The 19,951-nt window shown below is 48.2% G+C and overlaps 1 protein-coding gene across 11 annotated transcripts in view; it reads left to right on the forward strand.

Annotated features, from left to right (window-relative positions):
• The window catches only part of UBAP2 (ubiquitin associated protein 2), a 1,758,279-nt gene that overhangs the window by 1,292,746 nt on the left and 445,582 nt on the right, over positions 1-19,951 (forward strand). For 8 of the 11 annotated variants that reach the window (XM_069626852.1, XM_069626853.1, XM_069626850.1 and 5 more), the window contains one exon: positions 1,149-1,217. In XM_069626852.1, coding sequence (XP_069482953.1) covers positions 1,149-1,217 — 69 coding nt within the window. The remainder of the gene's footprint in view (positions 1-1,148; positions 1,218-19,951) is intronic. The other 3 variants (XM_069626854.1, XM_069626858.1, XM_069626860.1) reach the window with 1 other exon arrangement.

Genomic DNA, 19,951 nt, shown 5'->3' on the forward strand with positions numbered 1-19,951 from the left:
AAACTTCCAATTCCACGTCCCACTCCGCAATGCCGGTGGGCAGGCGTTTCCCCCTCCAAAGTCTGGCCCCCACGGGACCCGTTCCAACAATCCAGGCGATGGGCCCTCCCAAGGTCCGTTGCAGCTCCCGATGGAGCCGCTCAGATGCCGCTCTCCCTCTGCCGGTGCTTGTTCCCCCCGCCTCCAGCCCCACTCGCCGCCACCGGGTCAGGGGGCCTGTCTCCAAGCCCCCCCTGGCTTCCTCAGGGGGAGCGACCTCTTTTTCCTTGGGGGCTGTGGGAACTGCGCACTTCTCCTTCTATGTGTCGCGGCCAGCCAGCAATCTCCCGAGAGCCTCCTCCGGGGGCCGCGCGCCACTCTCCCTCGGCTCTTCCTAGGTCACCGGAGCAAGCGACCCCGCGCTCCGCTCCATCAGCTCCCCCGGACAGGGTCGGTTCCCGACCCGCTCTTCCACCGCGGGTCTCCCCTTCCTCCGCCTCTGCTCCTCCTCTCCCGGCGCCCTCGTTCCTTGGGCCTCCGGGGTCCGATGCTCCACCAGCCGCCGTGAGCTCTGAGGCTCCTATCCGCCTCCACCACACCAGCGACGTGGCCGCCCCCAAAATATGTCCCGTATTGCCGGGATGCAGACAGTGTCATTAAGCCTCGTATGCCGCCGAAACAACAGGGTGGTGGGCTTTCCCCATTGTTAGGGTTCGGGAGCTCCGCCGGCGTGTCTATCTGCAGCAGGCGACCATCTTGAATCCCTGCCAGTCACACCTTTCTAACTAAACGTTTTATAGTGGGTTCTATGGTTCATCTTCGAAATCCCTGAACACTGCCTTCTTGACTCTTCAGGTGTACTACATTTTGCCTTTGTTTTGCAATTTTTGGTGAGTTCCCATTTCATTGACATTCCTGTGGAGTGTTTTGTGTTTATAAATATCTTTAAATACAATTGTAAATCTATTTATCTAATGTGATAAACCTTGTTAGTGAAAATATTTTATTTATCACTCCTGTTGTATTTTTTCAGCGTTGCTAATAAACTTTGAGAAGGGATTTAATCTGTACGTTATCACTTTTCTTGTTCAACTAGTGAATCAGATGTTTTAATTTGAAATGTGTTCCTGTTCAGAAAAGTACTTACAACGATGCTGTGCTGTTTTTTGTCTCCCTATGTCCTAAAGCAAATATATGGTTACGATGATATTCAGATGCTCCAGTCCAGGTTGCCTATGGTAAGGACTTCATCTTTTGGCCATTTCTGTTCGTCATTTAACATGTTTGCACTGTATGTTACAATTTGTAGTAGACTTAATCACATATTTAATGTTTATGCACAGGACGACTGATTCTTTACATTAAAAAAAATATGAAAGTACAGAAAATCACATGCAGGTTATGGCCATGCATGTCTGCTCGTTCTTTCCTACCGTGAACCATTTATCAGCTCTTTGGCAAATTTTTCCTGCATATTTAGTTTTAGCTAATCAAGGTAAAGGTATCGGAGCTTTTCCAATGTTCATGGATTTGAACACAATTGCTACTTGTTAACGAAAATCCTTTTTTTGTTCTTTTAACTTAGATTCTCATGGGGCACCATTCGTATTGTTTGTTTGTAAGGTCTTTCCTGTGTTTTTGAAGGGACGTAAAGCCCCTCCGCTTTACTTCCCTTGCCTGTGTTTGTTTAGAGGAAGCGGACTAGTCCCCAAGACTGTCAGTACTGAGAGCCTGCATCTCTTATTCTTCTGGTATTTTACAATTGCACATATCACCTTCCAGTGAAGTCCAGTTAGGATACTTTATGCTTATAATGGCTTGTTGGTTACTTGGACGAAATGCCTAAGGCAAGCTGGTGGTAGGTGTTTTTGCATTAAAATGCCTTATCCTGCGAAGGCATCTTGCGTGGATTGTAGCCAACAGATGTCAGTTTCTGACCCTCACAGGATCTCTGTACAATCTGGGCATGAGCACAAACCCGATGAGTTCAGGTTTTGCCAATCCATGCACCCGAAGGCCCTCTAGGAGCAGCGTCTCAACACTACACCTTTTTCCATAAGGTAAAGGGTGAACAGAGGTTGTTGAGGTCACAAGATAGGTCCTTGGCACAACAGGAAAAGGAGCACCGCAAGTGACCCCACTTAAAGAGTGGATCCTCTCACCACCACTGTGCTTCAAAGAAGTGCAGGCATGCCCAGAAGCAGCTTCTATTATCTTTTTACACCTTGAGCCCCTTTTCCTGAGTGCTTTGGCCCTGGTGGTGTCATTGGCGCCCAACGCTCCTGAACAAAGCGGCACAGACCCTGCGAAGATCCGCATGACTAAGGTAAGGGCTTGGTCCTGACTCCTATGGCTGAAGTAAATTCTCAGTGCCGAAACTCTCTGGTCTAAGTCGTCCAGGCCCTGGCCCCTTTGATTTCTACACCAGTCGATGGAACACTCTCGTCTCGAATATGCCCCACTTCCAAAGGAGACTTTTCTGTCAAAGATGAGCCAAATTTTAAATCAGAAAGGCGACCTCAATTAATTTAGGATGAATCCACTGTTGTGATTGATTATTAAAATCAAGCATGGTAGGCAGATTTTAGGAGCCCTCCCGAGTTATGGTGAGCTGAGAAACTTCGAGTTTAGCCAAAACCCAATCAAGTTAGTGTTGAGAGTAGTCGATGCTTAGTCTCAGGAGAGTGTGATGGTGAGATGGATTTCTAAAATGTGTCCACCACAAAATACAACTTTTTAACATTGCATCTTATAATGCAGTGCAATGGGGATCCCTTTGCATCACCCTAGCTGTTTACACTAGGAATGTTTGGTCATTTGTGCCTAAAGACCAAGCTGGTGGCAGCAGATACATTTTTACCATTTTTGCATTATTTTTAGTGTGCACATTTGCATTTACCGCATACGGCTATTAAATGTGGCGAGTTCCCTAAAATGCCCATGGCACGAGAATTTTGCTGATTATTTGGCCATATTGTTGTTTGTCCTTCTTCCTGCCTTGCTAGGTCATGAAATCCTATGTAAGGTCATGCACTTGCCTGGGAAACTGCTGCTTTTGTGGGCTAGTGCTGCCTATATGTGGCCTAGGAAGTGGGTGAGACTGTCTGGTCCCACTCCACACCTGTGGTGCCAGAGTGTCTGGGATTGGGGCATGAGTGAAATACATTGTTGTGCAAGATTGGTGTTAGCAAATTTTTGAGAATTCTCCCTAATTCACTTCACCTTAGAGACCCCCAGCAACTTTGCTGGATTTTTGAGGACTTGATGTTTTATCTGGAAAGAGTGTGAGCCTTTTTTTCCCCACTCTTTCATGTATTTTGATGTATGTTTTACTCTTGTGTTCTTGGATTATGGAGTTTTAAGATAACCCCATAGGCATATTTTCATGTGTTACACAGCACCCTCAGTGCAGTGACACAAGGATGTCTTTTTAGACTTTCCAAAGGTTTAAATACCTTCTCTGGGATAAACTACTGTTTCCCAGAGGATGCAAGGTTAAATTGACTTTACTAGTCTTTTTAAATTTCTAGACCCACCACACACTATCTTCCTATAGAGTGCTGGAGGAGTTACCTAGTATCCCGTGTCTAGAAACTCATGTAGCAGCTAAATGCTATCCTTTTCTATCGAAGTGGCTGGTGGCAGTGGTTTTAGAACAAATTACCATGATTTTTCCCGACCGCAAACACCAGTAGCTAAAAATCGCGGGAGCCATGTTTTTCAAGATGGCGCCTTAAGCCCCTTTTTTCATCATTTGTTTTTGGAAAGGTCCTTCTAGTGTTTGTCTCTGCATGTCAAGCTAGGTTTGGTCCCTTTGTTTCCATGCCTCTGCCGTCTGAGTGTCTAGGGTGGGCAGGAAATGAGGGCGGTGCCCGAAACTCCCTGTGCTTAGTCTCCTAGGTGACCCAAATGCACTCTGGCGTGATTGGCTGGCTGGCTGACTGTCCGGCAAGGACAGCCACCCTGCTGGGTGAGTGGCAGCTAGGCTGGAATGAATGGGAGAAAACTGTTTAAAAGGCGAGTCTCCTGGACCGGAAAGAAGAGTCGACCACTGGAACAAAAGAACCAAAGGCGAGCTGAAAGAGGGCAGCTGCTGCAGCTCATGGACCGTTGGTTTGCCCGTTGAAGCCCTGCTGCAGGTCCGAATTACCAAGTGCATCTCGACAGAGAAGCCCCTGCAAGGACGACTTCTCCCTTTGAATTGGTGGGACCAATCAACTCGTAAGCCACCTGGATACCATTCTCGAAGCTGGTTAGGATTAACCAGGGAGAAGGACACCAGCTTGTGTGCTTGATGAACAGCTACTCGAACTGAAGTGACTCCATTTTGTCAGTGTTTTCCAAAGATCCCGTGCAGTGCAGGAGTCTCCCAACGTCCTCCCTCGTGTCCCCCCGACTGAGGCTCAGGGACGGTGAGTTTTGCAGGAACTGCCAGGAACCCACCTCTTCAGCTGCATATTTTGCTTCATACTAAGGTATGGTGCCAGCCCGATTGAGAGAATGCTTCTCTCGCGGTGGAAGTTCGTGGAACTTTCCCAACTTGCAGGCCTAATCAGCTTGAGACCCAATATAGGATTCTTTTTCGTACAAACTACTTTTGAGAACATTGGCAAATACTTTACTTTTTACTTCAAGAACTGCTCTTTCCTATCCAAGACACTAGTCCATTGACTTTGGCCTATGCCTATTGAACTGAGTCGAGTCCTCTAGTGAACTTTAACTATTTGCACTGTCTAAGAAAGTATTTGTGATCTATTCTGCTAACTTGTGCCTTTTTGCTCCCATTGAAAGTAACTGAAATGCCATTTAGCTCCTATTTCAGGGGAGCCTATTTTTTTCAGAAACTTGTTGGTTTGCTTTTGGAGTGTGTGTGTGTATAATAAGTTGCCTTCTAGTGATGTTTTCTAAATGATTGTGTAATAAATCAATAAGTGTTTTACCAAGAAATCTTGAGTGTAAGTGTCTACTTGAACCACTGTGATTGTAAAACCTCTGTGTAATCTCTTTTACTGCTCGCATTCCCTCTTGAGATAAGCCTGGCTGCTCAGCTTGCTACCACAAAACTGTGTAGTACAGACTTGTACCAAAGGTTGGTTTTACTTACACCTGTAGTCCTAACTGTATATGGTGGTCCCCGAGGTACTGCATGCAATTCTGCCAAACAATTGGACAATACCAAGATGGATATCTATAACCTGGCCTGGTGGACAGATTTTAAGAGGCCACCCTAGTATAGTGAAAAACTGAACTCCTGAGAGGTTAGCCTAACCCAATAAAGTTAAACGTGGAGAGTGGTTGTTGGGGAGAATTCTCAGACATGTGCGAATTCCCTTCTACCTTCGAGACCCCCAGCTCTTTTTGGATTTTAGTACTGGAGAGAGTGAGACCTTTCTCCCACTCTCTCATGCATTTTTGTTGAATTTGAACACTTTCTTTTGGTTTTGGAGTCTGACAAACTCCATAGGCATCATCTTTTACATTGTTTCACACAGCACCTTCAGTGCAGTAGCACAGGGAAGTCTTTCAGATTTCCCCAACGGTTTAAATACCTGCTCTTGGATAAACTACAGTTTCCAAGAGCAGTAAAGTGAAATTGACTTTACTTACAACTCGACTCTTTGGAGTTTCTGTTGTCATCTTGGTTCTTCGAACCTGTTCGTTTTGTGAAGTTTCTTCTTCGTGAAGGATGTCTACCTCGTCTTCCAGCCCGTGTCCGGGCTTTAAGAAGTGCAGGGACTGTGAGTCCAAGATGTCTGTGACTGACTCGCACAAGTCCTGCCTCTGGTGCCTCGGGGAGGCCCATGACACGGATGACTGTCGACTGCCATTCGCTCACGTCCAAAGCCTTGCAGGAGCGCAAGAAGTTGTTGTCGATAGGTAAGGTGTCCAAGCCATGGAAGTCGAGGTCTGCAGGGATTTCGACGGACGATTCGAGGGGCGACTCTCTGCATTGTCGCCGGAAGTCCAGTGGGTCTCGGTCCCGGTCCCGGAGTCTGTCTTGCCACTCCGAGGCACTCCCGGAAGCGCTGTCTTCGGTCGCCTTCCCCGTCATCATCCGAGGACTCCGCCCCTCGACGGGTCGCTTAACCCACCAAGCATGCGACGCCGGAGGAATGGGCTTCCTTCGGGAAGAAAATGTTAGCGATTCTCGAATCGCAGGGCACCAGTCCGTCCGTGCCTCCGAGTGGGGTCGGTCGTGATCAGTCGAGACACCGCTCGCACGCCTTCGGGCTCGGGTGGTCGGCACGGACAAGGGTAATCGTTTTCGTCATGCACGGTCCAGGTCCCGGTCGTCGACACGCTTGAGACCGTGTGAACCTGTGGTGTCTTCGAGGAAGACGTCGACGCAGGTGGTGCCGAGGTCGTCGAGGCCCCGCCTCTGAAGAAGTCGTTGGCGCCCAGGCTGTCGAGGGACACGCTCGGGGCTCAGGCCTCAAGGCCTGTGTCGACGCCATTGATGCAGTCGGTGCCGCGATCGGCGTCGACGCCGATTCACTCGACGCCTTTCGAGGCTGTGTCGACGGGGGTACCCCGGGGCTCGGTGGAACTCCCTAGAAAGGCTCTGGCCAAGGTCAAACATGGCTTTAGTTCACATTCTGTGCCTTCTTACCGCCATCTTGAGTTTATTTCAGAGGTGGATGAAGGCTCTGATGATGGCATGGTTCTTAATGCGGTGCCTTGCGAGATTCTCTCGGGCCTTAGCCAATTTGAGGACCTGAGGCAGTCCCTGCACGATGCTCGTGGGCTGGACACTTCTCCGGAGGTGGAGTTTTGTAGGCGTGAACCTGGCACTCATGCCGACTCTTCGTACCGGCGCCTTATGTCTAGAGTCACCGAGTACTTGGGATGGTCTGCTCCCCCAGGGGAGTTTCTTCAGGATGACCTTACGGATATCCTCGACCTTGGACCACCAAATGACCCGGTACTGCCGTTTCATACAGAGGAGGGTGGCGGTGGCTTGGACTGCTCCGGAGAGTCTCCAGGCAGTGGGCAAGTCTTTGCTGCGAAAATAGTGCCCAGCCAGTAGCGACCCCCTGCTACTTGTCCAAGCACCCTACTCCGGAGAGTTTGGTAGTGCAGGCAGCTACGGCCCCAGCAAAGCAGGCGTCGTATCCTTCCATCCCTCCTGATAGGGATGACAAGCGCTTTGACGGCTGGGTGAAGAAAGTGTTATCTGCAGGGGGTATGGTGCTTCAGGCGGCCAACTCCATATGTGCCTTGTCACGTTTCACGCACACTCTGTGGCACTGTTTCCCTAGCGGCTGAACATATTCCCGAAGGGGACGAACGGGATGGTTTCCTTGCCATGGTTCAGGATGGCAAGGATGCCATGTGTGAGGCCGTTCAGTCGGGTTTGGACATGGCAGATTGTGTCAGCCAGTCCATGGTGGCGAGCATCGTGATACGCAGGTTTGCGTGGTTGCAGAAGTCGGGGTATGCTCCTGATGTGCAGGCCCGGCTCCTCAACATGCCCTTTGACGGGGAGCATCTTTTTGGCAGCAAGGCTGACGAGAGCCTTGAGAGGTTGCAGACCTCCAAAGCTGAAGCGAAGTCGTTGGGCGCTGCAGTTCGACAACCTCTGCCTTTTTGTCCTAGGGGACAGCAGTGGAGGGGAGGTTCCTTTCATTATTACTCATCCTTTGGTAAAGCGAGAGGAGCTGCCAGTCAAAGGGGCCACCGTATGAGTGCCAGAGGTGGAAAGCAGGGTACTCGAGGTGCCAAGGCTGCTCGGGCAGTTGCCTCTTTGCCCTCAGGCAACGCCGCAGCCGCTTCAGCTCAGTCATGTGGCCATGTGCCATGGTTCGCCGGTTGGGGGAAGGCTGGCGCAGCATCTTGTAGAGTGGCCTGCCATTACTTCAGATGTGTGGGTTCTGGAGATCATAGCCCACGGCTACTGTCTTCCTTTCCGGCAGAGGCCTCACGACAATCCACCGGGGAATCTCTTTGAAGAGTCCAGATCCGCTCCTAGCACAGGAAATTCAATCCCTGATGGAGAAAGGCGCCATATAACTGGTGCCTGTAGCGGAGAGGAACAAGGGATGGTATTTCCCTTATTTTTTTATTTCCAAGAAAGACGGGGGTTTGAGACCCATCATGGACTTGCGCGGTTTGAAAAAACTCCTCAGGAAGGACAAGTTCAAGATGGTTACTCTCTCTCAAGTCCTCCAGGCCCTTCAACTTGAGGATTGGTTGGCGTCTCTTGACCTCGAGGACACTTATTTTCATGTGCCGATCCATCCAAAGCACAAGAAGTACCTGAGGTTCGTGGTTGGAGACTGGCACTTTCAGTTTCGGGTCCTGCCGTTCGGATTGACCTCCACCCTGAGGGTCTTCACCAAGCTCATGGTAGTAGTTGCAGCGCATCTCAGGAAAGGGGGGATTCACATCTACCCGTACCTTGATGATTGGTTGATCAGGGTGCGCTCTCCCGAGCAAGTCCTGGATCATCTGTCCGTCACCTGCCACTCCATCCCCAAGCTGGGCTTCTCCCTCAACTTAAAGAAGTCCCATTTGACACCGACTCAGAGCTTGCGCCGTGTACCTCTTTATAGGGGAATTCATTTATTTATTTCAAATACTAAGGCTTTACACAAATGAAAGAACTGGAAAAGCAAGATGCTAACAAATGTGAACTAAAGTAGATTCTTCTACGGAAAGGGTAAACGGAGAATACGAACAGTTTGGGAAATGACTTGGGGTTTTTTGGGGGTGTTTTATGGTATTTGAACGAAATGTAAAAGAGCAGGAAATACAGTTTGTTGGTACTGGTGGATGTGATATTTGCAAGTTACATTTGAGTTGGGTAATTTGGACAGCAAGCCGGGTCTCTGGACAGCGGGGCCTAGGAACTGGGCAGCGGGGTCAAGAGATCTCATCACGGAACGGCTGTCCTCTCTTGAATGGGAACAGCTGGGCAAAGACTGGTCACTGTGGACAGCGGGTTGTATCGGCTTGGCAAAAAGGTCTGGTCATTGGATTCTCCTAAAGGGGTCAACAGCCTTTCCTCCCTTCTCCCTGAATAATTGGGATGAATGTGGTTCTGGATAGGTGATTCTGCCTGGATCTGGGTCAGCTACCTCTGGACCTGGTTCTGGAGTCTTGGAATCTTGCAGGGTGAATTTTGAATGTTTAATATCTCTGGGTCTCCCAGTCTATCTCTTATATAGGCAGCGTGACATCATAGAATTGTTTACAATATTGGCAGAAGTACTCTGGACTTACCCCTCGCATGGGTCAGGCTACTGATGCCCCCACCTCCCTCTGAGCTGATTGGTTTAGGGGAAGTGGCCTCAGTTTCTGATTGTGGAATTTTATGACTCCGATTGTCTCACAATCCTAATTTTTCCCAAAAGGAGTTCTTGGAATAAAACATATTTACAATATATTTTATATTTACAATAGTCACCATCATAAAAGGCAAATATAGAGATCCCATTCACAAGGAATTGGCCAGTCCGAACACTAATTTTATGCAATGTTGCATCCCCTTTTGGCACATTTCGCAGTTTTCAGGAGACGCACAACATCTACAATTCTGCAAATAGCTGCATATACGCATACTAGTATCCGACATGTTCTCCCCAAATTTTATGTATGTGCCATTTATGCTCCACTTAGAAATGCCTTTTTACTGTTCTATTCAACCACATGCCCGGAAGATACTCATAGTCTCATTTGACTTGTCCAAAAATCACTTAAAATACAGGCATAACATTAAATTGTAGCTTATTTAGGGTGCTTAAACAAATGTCATAATGTACAGCAGCTTTTTCAAATCAATGGGGTGAATATTTCCACAAATGTGGTTGGTCCTCATACCCCCACAGCCAAATGTCCCTGCCGGACTTGGCTTGCACAAGGGTTTCCATGACTACCCTTTAAAGTCTTCCTGTGGATTCTGTGAATGAATAGAGAGAAACCTATGAGGCAAAACACAGGGCGTCACCCCCACCCTTTGTCCAGGCAGTCTGGGAGAACCTGTAATTATCACACTATCGGGTCCCAGAGAATAGACCACATGTCCTTTGCAGTATCAGTTCATGGGTAGGTGCGACATTGGCCTCTCTGCCAAACTGGTTTGACAGAAATTCCTGGGCTAGCTGGAATTATGTGTCTTTTGGGGCAAATAACATAGCACAATGTACATATTTGGGCAGCCCCTCTCCCCACATGTAAAATTGTGTTTCTGTGCGAGCCACAGTATTGTTTCACATTTCATTTTACAAATGTAATTTTCCTGCTTTGCAAAAGCAGGTCTACACGTGTTTTTTCTCTCCTGTTACTGTCACAAAATGTGTTTTTCTTTTGCATTAACTTTCTGAATGGCTCTTCGCAGATCTGGTCAGTTTCTGGACACATAGATAAGTTGAAAAAGGTTTCTTGGTAACCAACATAAGGCAAGAGAGCTTCTTTCCTTGCATGTGTTGATTCATTTCTAAAGGTCAATCCAAGCCGTGCGGACTTGAAGCGGAATTCTTTTGTTTTTCATGGCCTTTACTTGATAAAAAAACAATGCTGTTCAGTGAGTGATGGCCTTATTTGATGGCTTGTGAAGTAAAGAAGCTGTGAGCAACTCTACGAAAATTAGCATCAGCAGAGAACTAGTAAGGTTACAACAAGAGGTAAGTTCTCTTAGACTGTACAGTACCTTTGGTTAGAAGAAAAGGGCATTGGCTGGCTTCTGTTCCTGTGCAGCTCTGTAGATCCTGTGATCTTGGGCCTCAGTGGTGGGGACAAGAGGGAGGACGTCTGGAGGACTCCTGCACTGCAACGGGATGGTCGGCGACAGAAAAGGACCAACTTCTATTCAGTGGCACTTTGCGGTTTCAGTCTAAGCAAATGACAACACTGCGGACTCTTGGCTGTCGATGGGCTTTCCTTGCATCTGGAGTCAAGCACTCTTTTGAGGTGGCTCAGGCTTGGTCAGTCATTTCCTGTGAGTCCATAGGATCTTCCTGGAGTGCTTGGCCAAATTATAAGCCACGCCCACGATCTGGTGTTCCTCTCCCTGGCTATCCGGTTCCAGCAGCACCTGCAGTGGCATTTCAACCAGCTCTGAAAGGATGTCCAGGTGGCTTACTTTGGAGTTGATTGGTCCCACCATCTCAAGGAGAGAAGTCGTCCTGGCAGGTCTTCTCTAGTCTGTTAAGGATTTCAATCAGGCAATACACCCGGGTCTTAGCCTAGCATGCAATGCGCAAATGAAATACTTATTTATTGTGTCTATAGGTTCAATATTCTGAGTGATGTACCACTCATATCACACCCCTTCTAAAAATACCTCCAGGTCACAATGGATCAGTAATCGGGCTGGTTGGTAAAGGTAAGATTTATTATTTATTTAAAATTTAAATCAAACACATGTTTTAATATATATGAGGCAGCAATCACGAATGTGGTGACAATACCAATTAGAAAATAAGTAAGGCAGTTGAATTCACTTATAGCAACACCGAATGTAAAACACAGAGAAAAGACGTTTTTTGAAAAGATAGCGCTTTGGTTAAGATTTCCCCCTGCAAAGTTCTTAACTCACACAGATGTAAGTAAGCAGCAGATATTCAGGAATGAAGAACGGTTTACAGGGTTTGGATGTAATCATCCCTCCCCAAATGAGAGAAAAAAGGTTTGGAAATTTTACACTTTAGAAAAAGGCATTTGAAAATGGCTATGTGAAACAATAAAAAGTGTGCAAAATCCTGAAATTTCTATGGGAGCAACACAAAAAAGATCCTAACAAACATAAGCTATAATATGAGCAACAGTACACACTTTAAATCAGAATGGAAGTTTGGAAATACTTTGAATGGGAAAACACATGTGTGAAAAGTTTTGCAAAATTGCAAATTCCCGCCTAAATTTCACTATTTTCAATACACCGTTTCTGGATACGGGTTTTAGGTGTGGATGTAGCTAAAGGTATTAGGTTTAAGTCAGAGTTGAAATTAAGTCTCTAGCTATAAAATTGAGGAAGTTATGCACGTTTGAATGAGATGCACTTTGGGAAAATAAATTATGCCCTAAACTAGGGTATTCAGGCTGGTTACCAGTTTGAAACACTGTAAGCTCCAGAGTGGTCCGCAGAACCAACCCCAGCACCTCCGTGTACGCCTTGGTGGACTTATTTTGATTACCCGAGGGAGTTTTAAGGGTTTGGGATTTCGCAAGACAAAAGGATTTTCAAGAAGTTATCACTAGCACAAGGAATCAAAGCAAGATTTCAAGACTGGAATGACAATATTACAAGTTCTTAAGTTAAAGATAGGATGAGTTATAGATTGGGATAGCACAATGTAAGGAAAGGCAAGTATACTGTGGGTTACTGTGATTCCTATTGATACTTAGTCCACTTTAATTTAAGATTTGGACCGTCAAGGTTCTGGTCATCCGGATCGGGTCTACAGGCAGCAGACCACTTCTGGCGGGATAGGTCAGCTGGGCGGTTCTGGTCAATTGGACTGACACCTCAGATTGGCCCTTCTGGTTATTGGACACTGTAGATCAGAGGGATGGCGAGTTTCAGCAGGCAAGCATGAATGGTAGCAAGCCAGGCCAGATCAGAATTAGTTCCCATAGGTTTTGGGATGGTTTCAGGATTTGGGCCTAGCTGAAGAAGATTTCAGCAATGTTGAGGCCTTGGTTTGGTAAAGAATCTGGAATCGGGAACAAGATGTAGAATTCAGGAACAAAGCGCCACCCGTAAATCGGGATTGTGTCAGGAATCAGTGTGTGTTGTGATGTTCCCTTATTTATCCTGCCAAATGACATCACTAAGTTTATGGTAGGGGCAGATTGACAACCCATACCCACAAGGCTATGATTGGTCAAAGGCACAGTTCCCTCCTAGTTCTTTGCTGGTTGGAGGACATAGTGTTGTCATATTTTATGATGCGACTTGGGAAACTCCCACAGTTATTTGGACCAAATTTTAACTTTCCCACAAATACACATTCATATACTTATGCCCTCTAATAAAATCAGACACATACATTGCATATTTTGTGGGTTACCTTTACATTCAACGCCCAAGTCAGTGAGACCTGGTGTTGTCTTTCTATTGAATTATAGCAATTTTAATCATAAAGGTTTGGCCTAACAATTCCTAATTCGGTACACATATATGTGCAAGCACCCCTAGCACACGGGTACACAATATTAGATTTGCAGCATTAATGGTCTCTGCGCAATTAGTGTTTTTGCATAACCGTTGTTCCTTATGCAGTGAGAACTCTTACCAAGTTTTCAACTGGCTAGCATGAGTTCAAATTTATATGTATGTACTTTTCACTCATTTACTTATTCTTGCTAATAAGTTAAACGTCATGAGGTTCTGTGGCAAAATAAGCAAATTAAATCCAAAAACCACAAGTGCTTTTTTTTTTCTTCCTTCACAAGTGTGAGCAAATGGCCAGTCCTTTGAAATTCAATGAGAAGGCTCCTCCCAGAGAATGGAACATCCTGCCCCTCCCATCTAGGGATGAGTGTTCAAGCCTGCCATTGTCTTTGCCTGGGGCCCAGACAAAAGTTTGATGAGGTCCTTTGTCCTGTGTATGCGAGGCCTCCCCACAACAATTAGGCCTTCCTGCCAGCAGTGAAGTGTCAATCTTTCCCAGGCTGAGGACTGTCAAAGCAGAATTGTAATCGTTAATTAACTCAAGACTGCGTTTTAACTTTAAGTTACCTACATCTTTCATGAAAACATAAAATGAACACAGTTTATAGGTGGATTTTGACATTAGCAATCCTTTGACATGTCTTAAAGAATTATGCCTTTCAACATATACATGCTTTCAAGATAGGCGATAATGCACTATCTTCCTGGGAAAACTCATTAAACGGAGTTCTTTTAAATCCGTTTTTCCTATGAAAACACACATTTTATTCAGCCACCTGTTCTTCCCTTGAGTGCTGGGATTTGTTTGCAGTCTGGATACATGTATCCAGCCTTTGTTTGTTCTGTCTGCACAGCTGAAATTGTTACATGTTGCAATTTTAGCCGCATTTTTCCCGTGGAACTGAAAACAAATGTTCCTGGACTGCCTTTTCCTCAAATATATTTCAGAACTGCTGTCAGTCAATGAGGCCCGGTTCCTCTGAGCCACACTGGATGATCCTAACATTTCAGTACACTTTTATTCTCAATGATTCAATGGAAATAAATGGATCTAGCGCCAAAAAAAAGACTTTTGAAGCTTGCAGAGCTACATTTTAAAAGGCATTTTCAGTTTTCAGCACCATCCTGCTGCTTTGCTCCATGTTGAATGTAACAGAACCCACTGGCATGCTCCTGCAATAAGAACTGTTTTCACCCCCTTCCCCCTTTGACTTTGTGTGGCAGGGTGTACAGCTTTTTGTGGTTGTGACCCAAACGCAGTTTTGCAGATTTTGGGGTGCCCAGGAGTCAGAGCATCCATTTTGGGATGTTTCTTTCACCATTTGTAAAGTGATGCAGTGTGGCACATTGCAATAGGTCAAAATATCCCACAAGTTGAAACAAAATTGGACTTTCAGCACAGCAGCAAGGCTTCACTGGGCAAACCTACGGTCCAGGAGTTTGCAGCAGGCTTCTTCTCCAGCTTGGGGGCTGGCATGGATTCACATGCTCATGAATATTCCCCGTCAGGCTGGGAATCCTTGGTAAAGAAAAAATCAGTTTCAGTTTCACTTCTGAACTGTCTTTCTCCTAACAACCAATCACTGGTCTCTGGGTCATACTTTCCCCAGTCAATAACTGCCCTCTACCGAAGCCCCTCTGGCAGCCATCTTCAGATTTTTACTGCAAGTTCAAGTGTTGGGAGTCCTTGTGCTTTGCGTGCGATTTTATTTATTTTCCAGAGAGTTATACTCTTTTTCTGGTCAATCGAGCCTCAAGCTCCATCAATCCATCATCTGATTAACGGGGACCTGTTTTCAGATTCTTCAGCGCCCCTCAAGGGCGATTTTCCGTTGAGTTTCTGCTTGGATGATTCCAGGAAGCTTCTTCAAGGCCTACTCCGCATGGAGATGGGAGAGGAGAAGTAAGACTTGACACCTCTGTTCAGGATTTTTCCAGGATGCCGCCTACGGAACATCTACTTGGAAGATGGGCACTCTGTGTGCCTCTACTGCCTGCATTCAGACCAAATGCACGTGTAAGACTGTGCGTTTTGCCAGGTTCTGGTCCCCTGCACCATGAAGGACCGGCGCAGGTGACACACCGAATAGCTCCGGGCCAAGGCCCCTGCTGCGATTGAGTCCTGGCAGCACGCCTCCGCCAGCCACAAGAAGTCTTGAGCGGTCGTATAAGACCTTTTGAGGGCGCCCCGGCGACTTAGGCCCAACATAAGGCTAAGCCCTGCGGGGACTGGCGGTGCCGTTGCGACGGGCTCCCCAGGGGCCAGGCCGGGCACAGTGTTTCCGGCACCTTCACCGCGAGCCAACGCTCCAGGCCGGCAAAGAGGAAGTCGGACTACACATGTAAGCTTCTGGAGAAGCCCCGGAGGGACCCGTCTTGAGAAGTACAAGGGGGAGTGGGGAACAAACCCTCCCCCTAAGGGGAAGGCCCATAGCTCGACCGAGGTTGTGCAGGCCCAGATCCACCAGACAAAGCCGTCCCTTGAAGGCGTGGTGGTGTTCCTAGCCAAGGCCACGGACGTGGGTTCGCAGGGTACGGCCCCCAAGACGAGATTCTTCCTGCCTGCCAGGAGGGAATCGTTCCAGCCTATTGAGAAGAATCCATAGAAGGTGATACCAATCATCTCCCTGAAACTGTCTCCCCTGGTCGAACAGAAGAGGGGCGTGGGTGTCACCATAGTCCTGCAAGGCACAGACATCTCCAGACACTCCAGACCGTTTTGAAGAATTTTCTTCCCGTAGGCCTACGGGAGGGACCACGACAAAGGAGACGTTGAGAGTGGGGACGAGGAATAGCAGGCCGTGGAGGAGTCAGAGGAGCCTACACCGCTAACGCCACCTCCGCAACCACCTCAACCCTAGTGGACATTTCGGTGGACATTCTCCAAGCACTCCACACCTTGTGCTCGAAGATTCAGATGAGGATGCCCCTTCCGCCGACAGAGGATCCTGCGGCGCCAGTAGATCCCATGCACCGGGGCCATCGGGTACACCCCTACCAAGAAGAGGAGAGTGCGCCCTCCACCTCATTTTTACCCGTTACCCCCCTGCCTCCCACCGAGGGAGGATACGGACACGGCAACGGGCACGGACGGCAGGTTGAGAGACCTCCCGTGTCTGCCGCCCAGAGCCCCCCCCCGCCCTCCCCAGACGAGATGGGCTTGTTCCATGCCATGATCTCTAGGTCTTCGGACCTGTTTCAGCTGACCACCGAGGAAAAGGAGGAGTTCCTATACCAACGCCGTGGTGAAAGAGGAAGACTTCTCTGTTGGACAACATTTAGGACGAGGTTCTGTCCCTTATGAAGAATCCCTTGTTGGCCCCGGCGAAGAGGGACTGATGCATAAAGAAGTACAGGGTGCCGGACTCAGCACCCAAGTGTTTAAGGTCCCAGCCATCCCCGGATTCAGTAGTCTCAGCGGTGGCGAGGAAGAAATCCTCTAGCTCGGCTGCGTAAATGACCTCCTTGTTTGGGAGAATTCTCTGTTAAGGCTAATTTGCCAAACCTAGTGAGTCCCCCAGCAGCTTCGCTGGATTTTTGGTGTTTATTTTTTTCTCCTGCTAAGAGGGAGACTCTTTTTTTCTTCCACACTTAGAAATGATTTGAGTGTCCTTTGACTTTGTAATGTGTTTTATGGGCTATGGGGTCTTTTACTCCATAGGCTTTCATGTGTTATTGGTATGTGTTACACAGCACCCTCTGTGCAGTAACACAGGGGTGTCATAGTGACCCCCAAACATAGACTCCATACCCTGGGACTGACTACTGTCTCCCAGGGCATGTAAAGTCACCATTGGCTTTATTATTCCTAAATTGTGAACAGAACCAGTACAAACCATCATATTGTGGATGTACTGGTAGGGGCAATTCGATTGCCCTGGGTCTGTTGTTCCAGGGGGCACTGTCCAGTCCCCCCTGATCAAGTTGTGGCAGTGGATACTACTTTTTATATTCGACCGCAAATATATTCCTATGGGATTTTCCCATTGTTCGAGGCTACCACCTTTTTAGCATCGCCTCAAACATACCGCCGGTTTATTAAATTAATATTAATTCACCGGTTGGGATTTTTTGCCAGAACTCAGTGCCAAAATGGCGTCTGTGTTCGCTTTTGTAACTCTAACCCAAGTTGAGCCCTTTGTTCCACTTTTTGGCGGGCTTCTGCACAGAAGCCTTCAAAAGTGGTGCCACTCTGTCTGGGTCTACAGGATGTGTGGGAGGGAGGGGTCTAGGCACCCTGGACTGAGTTGCCTCGGCAACTCAAGTCGCACTCTTGTGTGATTGGCCCAGTGGTGAGCCGCCCGGCTCACCACTTAGCATGTTTGAGTGACAGCTAGGACTGATGAATGGGGGTTTTCTGCATAAAAGCAGGGCTATGGGGACTGGAACTTCAGAAGTCGCCACAGGACCGAAGAGGGAGAAGCTGAGCCGACCTGCAACGACGACACCACCGGTGGAGCCCTGCTGAACCGTCTCACCACTTCCCGACGACAGAGAAGATCTTCATCCTGGAGAGTCTTCTTCCTCTGAACTGGTGGGGATAACCAGTCCGCCCTCTTTTCGCCCTCCTGGATCGTCTCGTGGTCGGATCGCCCGTGCCAAGCGGCCGGATAGCCACGCTTCACCACTACCGCGAATAAAAGGGTAGTACCTTTTAACCGGGAACCTCCGTGGCTGGTTTCGTCCCTGGCAGTGCAACAACCTCCAGCTTTCCTCCACGTCGAGATCTTCTCTTCCCCTGGATGAAGCACCGACTTGCACCCGCTGCCAGGAACAACTGCCCCCGCTGGAGCTTTCTCACCATTTCAGGTACTGTGTCCCGCCTGGTCTCCCTTGCAACAGACTGTTCAAGGTGTCCCGTAAATCCTTGACTCTCTATCATTGGTGACTTGGGACCTGCTAACTAACTTTTTCTGAACTGATCCAATCCTTTTTGAACTATCTGCAAAGACTCTAAGTATTATTCAACTGTGTGATCTTGGACACATTCCGCCTTGCTCTCTCCAAGAGTGGGCCTGGCCTATGAACTTTCTTGCTCTGCCTTTTGAACTTGCAAGACTCTGCCTTTTCTGACTTGCTGTGCTTCTTTTTAAAGTGTTGGTATTGTGTACTTTCCTAATTCTTCCTTTTTCCCTCCCTTTTTAACTAACTTATTGGAGTGCCATCTTAGGTTAAGCGCTCACCTCTGTCTGCAAATAAGTGGTGTTTTAACTAAGACTTGTTCAATAAGTAATCAGGCATGTATATATTGATAGTGACAGTGTTTGAACTTGCTTGCCATATTAGTGTTAGTGTATTTTACAAGTGTGTTTTTAAATAAATAATTATATACTTTTATACCAAAGCTCTGGTCAGTGTTTGCTTGTGCTACTGTATCTCTGTACCTATTTTGTATACTCTCTATACTGTCTAACTCTTCTTGAGAGAAGTCTGGCTGCTCAGCCACAGCTACCAGGTAAATCTGGGTGGTACAGACTGCTACCAATTGGGTTTACTGCCAACACCTGTAGTCCTAAGCCTTTTGCAGTGGTGCCTAAGAGAACTGCACAGGTTTCTGCCTAACACTCATCTTCCCCCGGACAGCGAGGGGAAGAAGTTGGACGCCATGGGACGACGAGTCCTCACATCGGCAGCGACAACCATCAAGGCGGCCAATGCCCTCGCCATTGTGGCACGCTACGACAGGGAGCTCTGGTTTAAGACCGCTCCCTTCCTGGACTTCCTTTCCCGAGGACAATGGAGCGGAAGCTTTGGAGATCCTGCAGGAGAGCGAGGTGGCATCGGACCATGCCATCACAGTGGCCACGGACATTGCCGATACAGGAGTCCCTCAAATGGGCAACAGCATTTGCCTTCGTCGGCGAGGATGGTTTAAGGCCACTAACTTTCAACAGGAGGTACATTCGAGGGTATTGGACATGCCGTTCGATGGGGATAATTTGATGGGTAAGACCTCCAGGCCAACAAGGCGGATACCAAGACGGCGCGTGCCTTGGGTGCCCTGCAGCAGCGACGGCCGTCCTTTCGAACCTCTGGAGGAAAGTCCCAAGGTTCCTTCAGGTGCTTCGGCGGAAGCTCATTATCGTACCATCAACCATCCCGCTCTTCGACTCAGGAGGCCAACAGGGGACGCAGCAAGTCCAGAGGGGGTCGCCGTCAAGGCCCCCAAGGCATCGCCTCCACGGTGAAGCAGGATTGAACTGGCCGTAACGTTGGCCCCCACCCGCGCACCCCGGTGGGAAGCCGGCTGGTGAACTTCATCAGCGTGTGGAAGACCATCTCCACAGACCGTTGGGTGCTTAACCCTCTGGCCCACGGACACCCTCTGGAATTCCAACGAAAGTGTTCTCGCGTACCACCCGTGGCCAGGCTGAAAAATCAATTCCCCCAGCTTTTGCTGGAGGTGTGGGCCAAGCTGAAGGGAGCTATAGAGCTATCCCAAAGAGGCTCGAGTGTACTCTCGGTACTTCCTCATCACGAAGAAGACGGGCGGTTGGAGGACCATCCTGGACCTATGCCGTCTGAACAAGTACATCAGATCCCAGAAGTTTCGGATGGTCACCCTTCAGCACGTGCTGGGACAGCTGGAAGAAGGGGATTTCCTCATCAGTTCAAGGCCCTTCCTTTCGGATTGAAGTCGGCGTCAATGGTTTTCACCAAGTGTCTGGTTCCAGTGGCGGCGCAGCTGCGTCTGAGGGATCCATGTTTACCCCTACCTGGACGACAGGCTCATCCAAGCGAATCGAGGGGGACAGCTGTCGCTCACACGGCGGAGACCGTTCAGCTACTGACTGTCATGATTCCTGCCACTCATGTCCCCAGCCCTCCAAGATGTTAGGCTGGAGCCAGGCCACGATC

Source organism: Ambystoma mexicanum, chromosome 6p (assembly GCF_040938575.1).
Source record: "Ambystoma mexicanum isolate Mex_15411 chromosome 6p, UKY_AmexF1_1, whole genome shotgun sequence".
NCBI lineage: Eukaryota > Metazoa > Chordata > Amphibia > Caudata > Ambystomatidae > Ambystoma > Ambystoma mexicanum.